A 9,785-nucleotide genomic window follows, 5' to 3' on the forward strand; every position below is an offset into this window, starting at 1 on the left:
TGCTGGAGAAATGACCTGCACAACTTGAGACCCTTGTGAAAGCCACAAGTTAGAGACCCAGCATCACTGCATCATTGAGCGGATTCATAAGAGTATACAATGCCTCCTCCCCACGCACGACTGCCCCACCAGCATCACAAGAGCGGAGTAAAGCTGAAAGTGCTACAAGACTCAGACTCTCTCCAAAGAGGAGAATTTAGGGACGCCCAGAGACAACAGAGGAGACAAGATCAGGACAGGAGAGCAGGTCGAAGCCACTGACGCCTAAGGCTCCCAGACAAGGCTCAGGATGGCTCTCTGGTGGGTCAGACTCTCCCTTTCTCTTTCCTTAGTGTTCTGTGGCAAAGTTCCCTCCTCCTGCTGGAATTTTGGGTGCGTCCCGCTGTATCTGTCGTCTCGGTTCCACCAGAGACGCAGGGCTAGGAGGAGACAGGATTGCAAACAGGGAGCTGGCTGGTGCAGACACAGGGGAACGAGCTGTGAGTCCATCTCCAAGTCTGCTGTGGGGCCTGAGGTCCGTGGGGCAGGTGGTGAGGAGGGAAGATAATCAGCAGGATGAGCCCAGAGGATGGTGTGGCTTGCGTCCAAGTTGCTGACCAGGTGTCCTGGGAAGACCCTGGCATCCCTCACGGAGCTGCCCTGGCTCACCTGCCAGCTGCTGCCATGCCCACTGGGTGGCACTGCAGAGCAGCCTCACCGGAGTCAGCTGGCAAGGTGCTGCCACCTCCTCTGTCTTCTCAGGAGTCTCCTGTCCTGCAGGTGTGGGGTCTCCTGGGGACCCCCAGCTGCAGGCCGAGAGCAGTCAGTGGTGTGATTGTGCCCACTTCTTACAACCTGTAGGACACGCCTGGCCCCTTGTCCTGGGGCAGCTGCAGGGCTCGCAGGTGCTGCAAGAACAGACAAACGCAACATGTGTGCTCTTCCAAGTCGGGGTTTAAAACATGTTTCCTTTTATTGCTTTTGCCAAAGCAGGTCACATACCCAGGCCTAGGGTCAGTGTGGGGCGCACTGCCCATGTGCTAGATACAGAGACAAGGAACAAATATAGATCCCATGGCTGAAAATAGCAGGCAGCGTGTGTGTGTCTGTGGGTGTCTGTGTGTGTTGGAATAGTGCATGTGAAGTGTACCTGTGATGCTGTGCCTGCAGATGTTCTCAAGTGTGATCTTCAAGTAGAGGAACCTACAGGTGAGTTGAGGTTCCCGGACTCCCTGTGAGTGTGGACAGTATCAGCAGCTCCAAGGAAGGGGCTCTGTGCTGGTTTCATAAAATCCTTGCTTGGGGTCTTCCTGCAGAGCATGTGGGTTTAGTAAGGCCAGTTCACTATTTCAAGAGATCATGTCAAAAGAATATTGTATCGGGCCCAGCCACGTGGCCGATGGTTAGGTTCATGTGCTCCGCTTCAGTCACCCAGGCTTTCACTGGTTTAGATCCTGGGTGTGGACATGACACTGCTCATCAGGCCATGCTTGGGTGTCATTCCACATAGCACAACCAGAGACACTCACGGCTCTAATATATAACTATATACTGGGGGGCTTTGGAGGCAGAGAGAAGAAAAAAGATTGGCAAGAGATGTTAGCTGGTGTGCTAATCTTAAAAAAAGAAGAATATGGTATCACTGAGAGAGTATCCTAAAGTCACATCCTAAAGCACAGCCAGTAACACTGGACCAGAGACACTGAGAGGCAAACGTCCTGTGAGCCTAGACAGGATGCTCCCCGCAGGGCTGGGGCTGGGCTGCAGGGGGCGCTCAGGACCTCCCAGCTCAGGGCTCCAGCCCAGGAGCATGTGCACAGGGGACTGGGCAGGGGCTTCCTCTTAAGTTCTTAGTCTCCCTTTTTCAAAAAAACAATCTAAACTAGGATTTGGACAAGTTCTGCTATGGTTTCTTTTAATATCTCATTGTATTTAGATAATTTAACTCAAGGCAATGAAAGTCACATAGAAAGGAGGTTTCTTAGGAATTATTAATAGTGGGAACTTGGAGGATACAGATGGTTTCATGAATTCAATGAGAGCAGCGTTTTGGGAGGCACTTTTATCCCAGGAGTAAGACATTCAGATATTAAAACTCAGAACAGGTTCAGGTGGTCTCCGTGCTGTTCAAAGATGGTTCACAGTGAGGAGCATGTCGTGCGGGGGCTTGTTCCTCACTGGGAGGAGCTCTGTCTGCACAGAGTTCAGGGACATGTCAGAGGACACGTATCCTCAAACAAGGATTAGGGCATGGATGCTCAGCCTCCCCCTGAGCATGGTCCCTGGGTCCTTGATCTTCTCTCAGGTTGGTTCATGTCTTGACTATGAAATATTCCGCCTCATGAATATGGAAATGAACTGAGGTGTGCCACGTTAAATATGGAGATGTCTGTGCCCTGAGAGCATCACCCAACAGCCACTCCCTCCCACACAGAAGTCCTGAGAGCACAGCCCCTCAGCATGGACTGGAGCTGGAGCATCCTCTTCTTGGTGGCAGTGGCTGCAGGTAATCAGTTCCCAGGATCCGAGGATGAGGAGGAGACCAGAGCCAGTGAAGGGGGATTTCATCCACTCCTGTCTTCTCTCCACAGGTGTCTCCTCCGAGGTCCAGCTGGTGCAGTCTGGGGCTGAGGTGAGGAAGCCAGGGGCATCCGTGAAGGTCTCCTGCAAGGCTTCTGGAGACAGCTTCACTTATTACTCTATGAGCTGGGTGCGACAGGCCCCTGGACAAGGGCTCGAGTGGATGGGAGGGATCTTGCCTATAGTTGATGATACAAGCTACGCGCAGAAGTTCCAGGGCAGAGTCACTATGACTGCAGACAAGTCCACGAGCACAGTCTACATGGAGCTGAGCAGTCTGACATCCGAGGACACGGCCGTGTATTACTGTGCAAAAGACACAGTGTGATAACCCACATCCTGAGCCTGTCAGAAACCCTGAGGGAGACAGCAGCTGTGCTGGGCTGAGGCCGTGACAGGGATGATTACATTCAAGTTTTCTTTAATGAAATACTGTGTAGATCACCTTTTAATCTGTTATTCGAGGAGGAGTCGGCTCAGGTAATTTGTTTAGTTTGAATTGAGTTGTTTGGTTTTTTTTTTTGTTCAGTTGTAAGTTTCTTGTATATTCATGATTCAAGTCCAATACCAAATAGGAGCTATGAAATTATATTCTCTCATTCTGCAGACTGTCTTCAACTTTCCTCATCAGTGTAGTTCTTGTTTCAGAACAAAGTTCTTAAATTTAGATACGTTAAAAATTATCAATTTGCTCTGCCCTGGATGTTTTGAGTATTATATTTGAAAATTCACTGTTAAATTCAAGGTCACCCAGAATTCCTGCCATGTCCCAAAGGCCAGGCCATATTCAAGAGATGGAGGGTCAAGATCCACATTCTTGAGGGAGGAATAACCCGACATAAGTTATCTGAGTTTCTTATGAGATATTTGTCACTCCTCTGCCATTTGTTTTATGTAATCAATCTATTTATATCACTATGGATATTAGGTATTTATTTCATACTTTGTGTTAAGGTCCAATACTAAATCATTCATCTTGCAGATAGTTTTTTTTTTTTTTTTTTTGCTTTTTGTTGAGGAAGATTGGCCCTGAGCTACCAGCTGCTGCCAATCTTCCTCTATTTTTATTTCTCTCCAAAGCCCCAGCATGTAGTTGAAGATCCTAGCTGCAGATCATTCTTTTTGTCTGATGTAGGATGCCACCACAGCATGGCTTGATGAGCAGTGTGTAGGTCCACGCCCAGGATCTGAACTGTCAAACCCCAGGCCACTGAAGCAGAGTGTGTGAGCTTGAGCACTTGGCCATGGGGCTGGCCCCACAGATAGTCTTTTGTTGGTTAAGTAAGCCCTCATTTTGTTTGATGATTATAAGAATTTTTTCTTCTTTAGGAAGATTGGATTGATCGCATTTTGAAACCTGATGACTTTCACATTACCTGGATAAACAGCACTCTGTGGTATTAGGTTATCTTTTGTGTATAATTGTATTTAGTTGGCCAACACTTTTTCGGGAGTATGTGTCTGCCTCCATCAGACACATAGGTCTGAAATTTCTTACTCTTCTGACACATTTGTCAGCGTTCAGAATAAAGTAACGCTGAGGATGTCAATGTTCCCTACATCATGCCTCCACACAGATCTCAGATTATCTGACCAAATATGGGGTCATTCCAGGTAGACAGTTCCCAGGAGATCAGAGTGTCCCTTCATCCCTGGGCCTCCCTGCTCCTGTAGGAGGGGAGACGAGGTGTGGGGGCTAGAGAGCAGGCACATCTTTACCACGTCCTCAGATCCTTCTCCCAGACATGATGAATCTTCTTCTCCCGCTTCCCACGGGGCACAGGGGGCAGGGCAGAGAGGAACATCGGGGTGACCTGACTCCAGCTGTTGTTGGCTGAGGTGACAACCCAAGATCAGGACGTTTGGAACCGTTTGCTCTAGCTGTGATCTCTTACAGACGTCCATTTCCTTTACTTGTGGCCAAGTTCTGACTTCCAGAAGAGGACAGAGGTTTACAACCGGAACCGGCTTACAGACTCTTGTTGAGTGCCCATTTCCACTGGAGAAGCTTACATTTAATGTCCTCACTGGATGTCACTGTGACAAGGGTTCACCCCATACTGTGATAAGGGTACCAGAGAGTGTCTACACTGGGAAAAGAAAGGGGTGATGGACAGAGTAACTCTGAGCATCCAGACAGAGGGATCATTTACACTGAACCTCCCCAGAATCCAGGTCAGGGGAGGGACCAGCTCAAGTGGACAGATCACAATACGCACAGGGGAAAAGACAAGAAAATGTGGCCACTCCTCTGCTCATGAAAATCAGCTCACCTCCTGTCCCTGCAGATGCTGTGAGGAGCCTCCCCATGTGTGTGTCCTTCCTCAGTGTCCACACCGTGGGGTCTGTGCTCATCTGGGATTCCCTTCTCATCACTGTCAGAGGTAACGTCTCTCCTGCATCAGGCACAGCAGCAACTGCTCCACATGGACGGTCCTTAGTCTGCTTGCTTTGTGTTTGCAGGTGTTGTGTGAAGTTAAGCTGGTGGAGTCAGGGGAGATGTGTGACAGAACAGGATTATTTCAGAGATTCTCCTAAAGACCCTCTGGATTCACCTTCACTGACTACCGTATGCACTGCATCCACCATGGTCCAGGGCAGGGGCTAAGTGGGTGACAGGAGAGAGGGAACAAACTGGAAAGAATCAGTGTTATGCTCCACCAGTTCAAGGAAGGTTCACATACTATAGAGACAGCCGTAGGAGCACAGTCTCTCTCAACATGACCAACCTGAAATCTGAGGACAGACAAGACCAAGTACTACCGTGCAAGAGACACAGGAGAGGAAGTCAGTGTAAGCCCAAACACAAACCACCCTGTGGAGGGTCTGGGCTGCAGGGGACACTCAGAACTATGAGATGGTGTTCAACATCAGCAGGAGGTGCTCAGGACACCAGGGGTTTCTCAGGACATCAGCGGTTGCACACAATCCCCCAATTCTGCGTGTCAGCCCCATGAGCCGGTGCAGAGGCAGGTACAGGCCTGGTTGCCTGTCAGGGTCTGGGCCTTCCTCTCCGTATGACAGGTGCCCCCAGGGAACATATCTGATTCTGCGCCTTTCTCTTTAGTCTCTGAATTACAAATATTTTATAAGAGGAGAAAAATTTCTCCCATGCATAAAAGGTATAGTCACTTACAGCCAACTACTCTTACATTTACTCACTAAATGCCAAGTACTTATCACAGATTTTGATGTCACTCAGCTAAATCTATAAAAGAGACTGTGTTGAACTCAACAATGCAGCACGATGAGCTCAGTGCACAAGGCAGCCAGCAAGCAGGAGCATAACGTGCAGGCTGGACATCAGGCAACAGAAGCATTTTAAATCCAAAGTACGAGAAACAAGACCCCCACTGAAGGTGGCAATGACTTGGCACCACATTTGTGGCACCAACCACAGTTGACACAAGGCAAATGCAGAAAGACCCCATCAAAACTCGATATGGTTGTTCAGGCTGATAACACAACAAACACATAAAAAGATTCTGAAAAGTTTTATCTCCTCCATTATTGCGGTGCCTGTTGAGAGCCAGGCAGCCCTTTCAAGCACATCAGAAATGCCTTGATCTAGCCAGGACAGGAGACTGGCTCAGGGATTTTGTTGTATTTCAGTCACGGGGGAGGAGTAAGGGTTCTGTTCACAGGAGGGGCTGCTGCAGTTTCGATGTCCCACCAGCATCAGAGGAGGGAGAACCGTTTCTTTCTTGTATTTGCCATGTTTGGGCAGAAAAAGAAGAGGATGGAATAGCCTTACTGTATCAAAAGCCAAACAGCAAAAAGTACTCTCAGTACTTCACCCAATAAAGAACCATGAAAAATGAGCAAAAGAAAGAGATAAATAACAATGATGAGTAGAAAACTATTTCAGTCTATGGATAATGAGAAGAATGATTATTTGTAAGCAAGCTTAGTAATAGTAAAATAATAGTAGAAATAAACAGAGATCTTGGACCAATGTGCTAGCTGGAAGCTGCCCACCATCCAAGGTCACCTGCTTCTTCTGAAGGTCTTGGGTCAACTTTCTCCCGCCAAGGATCAGAAGCTTCTCCAGGACCCATGGGAATCCTCAGTTTGAGTTGCTCTGTTGGAGTAGCCCTCCAAGTGTGTGGAATTATGAGTGATCCTTTAGTTGCTGCTATGGCTGAATATTTGAGTTCCCTCAAGATTAATGTGTTGAAATATAATGCCCAATATGATGGAATTAGGAGATGTGGCCTTTGGGAGGTACTTAGTTCATGAGGGTGGAGCCCTGATGAATGGCATTAGTGCCCTTATAATTAGGAGTGAGCAAGCTCTCTTTCCCCGTTAAGCCAAGCGAAGTTACAGTGAAAACAGTGCGGTCTGTGAAGAGGGATCTCACCAGGCATCAAACCTGCTGACACCTTGATCTTGGGCTCCCTTGCCTCAGAACTGTAAAAAATAAATTTTGTGTTTATAAGCCACTCAGTCTATGGCAATCTTTTATAGGAGTGCACATGACTTAAGAGAGTTGGATAACAAGAATGCACAGACTGAGTCATTGGGGACTTACTGCTTCACTTGTTGTTAAAAATCCATGATCAGAAACGGGCAGGCCTGGTGGCATAGTGGTTAAGTTTGCATGTTCCACTTTGGCTGTCCATGGTTCACAGGCCTGGATCTAGGGCATGGACCTAGCACCACTCATCAAGCCATGCTGTGGCAGCATGCCACACAAAGTAGAGGAAGATTGACAGATGTTAGCTCAGTGTCAATCTTCCTCACATATGGAAAGAAAAATAAATTGCTAAAAACATTAAAAAATAAATCAAGAGATCCCATCCAATGAGGTTCAAAGAAAGTTTTTCACAACTATTTCTCCCAATAGACACAATTTCCCGGTTAGAGATCATAGGAAGCTATTAAAAAAGATGCATTGGAAAAGCCGTCTTAATCTGTTGGTGACAGGAGCGGGTACAGTTCACGAATCCCTTCAGTATTTGCCATTTCTGCATGCAAGAGTGGAGGTGTTATTGGATGAAAAATCCCTAAATGCGTGATCCTTCAGTCACCAAGTCAGAAGGAGATAACCGATGAGTTCCTGTAGCGGTGGACCATAATGCCACTAGGGAGTAACTATTCCCAAGGGAGTTTGACGGTTTCTGAAGGTTTTCATAATGTTAATTTAAGGATGCCATTTTTTCAACCTTTTCGGAAGATTGTGCGTGGTAATGGCAGTATAGGTTTTGAGTAAATTAATGCTTAATGGCATTGTTTTATATTCATTCCAGTAAGATGTGTCCCACCGTCACATGATCTAAAACTTATCCAGCCACTGGGGGTGGGAGGGACGAATAGGCAGAGCCCAGAGAATTTTCCGGGCAGTAAACATACTTTCTAAGTGTACGTTCCTCCTCTGTGCTGTCTCTGCTCTGATGGACTCTCCATCCACAGAAGAGTAATGGGCACCATGTTTATCTTGAAAACACAAAAGACTGCCCCTTGCAGTGCCCACTGTCCACCAGCCGAGGATGTTAAAAATGATGATTGAGTTCTCTGTGCATCCACACCTTGACACAGACACAGGCAGGATGCCCTCTGAGATGAAATACCATGAAAGCTGTTGCATACGTGAAGTATCTTTGTAAATTAAAACCTTCTTTAAATGATTCAGTAGTGTTTAACAATACAATAATTCCACAGCTTGTGGAGAAAATGCCAACTATGACAACCCTACCCTCCTTGGGAGTGTGTTTGCCCCTCTGAGTCCAGGGAGGACTCTCACCCAGGGACTCCCCTTCTCTGTCCCTAAGGGGAGGAGGACATGCATATGGGTTGCTCCCTGTGCTGATAAACCCAGCCCCGCCCCTGTCACTGCAGCTCTGGGAGAGCAGCCCCTGCCCCCAGCATCTCTGATTATTCCATTTCTTCCAGGAGATAACTCAGACGAAGCACAGTGATTTTTGGGCTGAGCTGGGCGCTCACTTTGATCATTTTACTTTCCAACAATATGGAGAAACTGGCGATGTGTGTGTGTGTGTGTGATTTCCTAAGCATAGTTTCTCTCTGTTTGCAGGTTTCTAATGTGAGTTGCAGCTGGTGGAGCCTGGGAGGTCTCAGACACTCTCTTGTAACGGCTCTGGATTCACCTTCCTTGACATTTATGTAAACTGGATCTGTCAGTCTCCAGGAAAAGGACTGGAGTGGGTTGTTATTATTAGAAATAAAGCTAACAGTCACAAAACAGAGTACACTGCATTGTGAAAGGGAGATTCGTCATCTACAGGAGAGAATTCCAAAAGCACTGCCTTTATGCAAGTGGGCTGTCTGAAATCTGAGGACATCGCCTTCTATTACTGTGTTAGAGACAGAGTGAGAGAAAGTCAGAGCCCAGACACAAAGCTCCCTGCAGGGAGACAGGAGGGGCTGGGCTGCAGGGGCTGATCAGAACCAGCAGACACAGAGTCAGCCCCAGGAGCAGGTGCAGAGAATATTCAGGGCTGGTTTCCTGTCAGGGTCTGCGGCTTCCTCTTCCAAAAGTTTCTTGGGAAGCCTCTCTGGATTTGCAGTTCTGTGATTACCACTTATCTCTCAATTATAAAAGTTTGTTTAATTGAATAAAAAGTTTATCACGTGCATAAACACAGGGTGCCACCTGTGGAGGCAGAAATGGCTCTGTCAATGGTCACCAGGATCAGAGTCCTGAGACAGCTCAGGGGACCTGGCCATTCTTTCCATTCAGACTCAGAACAGAGACCCCAGTGGGCTTCCCTGAATAGGAAGGGCTTTTGTCCAGATTACAGCCGGGAGAGAGTCTAGGCCCAGGTCAGTGACCTGTGAAACCTGATATATTTCATGTCTGACCCTCCTCCCCATGTGCAGCTGTGCACGTGAGACAAAGAAGTGACTGGTTCTCTCGTTTTCTGCTAATCCATTCTCTTCCTCCCTGGGCATTGTGATCACATCTCACTTTGCTCCTTCTGCTTCTGAAAGTGGCGGATATGATTTCTTTGTTCTCCATCCCAAGAATCAGGCTCTTGACCTGGGGCTCAGGTGTGGCACAGGCTGTTGCTCCTGCAGCACCTGGGAAAGGCTGAGGGGACTTTCTCAGTCTCCATTGGCCAGGACCTTCCAGCTACGCTCCATGTGTGGACTCTGGGAAATAGAACTTCACATTAATATCCTGGATATAATGATAGTTTTCTCAGTTTTACAATAGTCCTTGTTTCTAGTTTTATGTGTTTTCTATTCAAAAGTGTGATCCTTTC

At 47.5% G+C, this 9,785-nt stretch overlaps 1 gene segment (V, D, J or C); it reads left to right on the top strand.

The window, feature by feature from the left end:
* The first annotated feature begins 2,393 nt into the window (after nt 1-2,393).
* On the top strand, nt 2,394-2,887 carry LOC103562618 (immunoglobulin heavy variable 1-69-like). The segment is given in 2 exon segments: nt 2,394-2,485; nt 2,571-2,887. Coding segments are annotated over 2 exon segments (363 nt in total).
* Nucleotides 2,888-9,785: the final 6,898 nt, after the last annotated feature.

This window comes from Equus przewalskii, chromosome 25 (genome assembly GCF_037783145.1).
Source record: "Equus przewalskii isolate Varuska chromosome 25, EquPr2, whole genome shotgun sequence".
NCBI classification, from domain to species: Eukaryota; Metazoa; Chordata; class Mammalia; order Perissodactyla; family Equidae; genus Equus; species Equus przewalskii.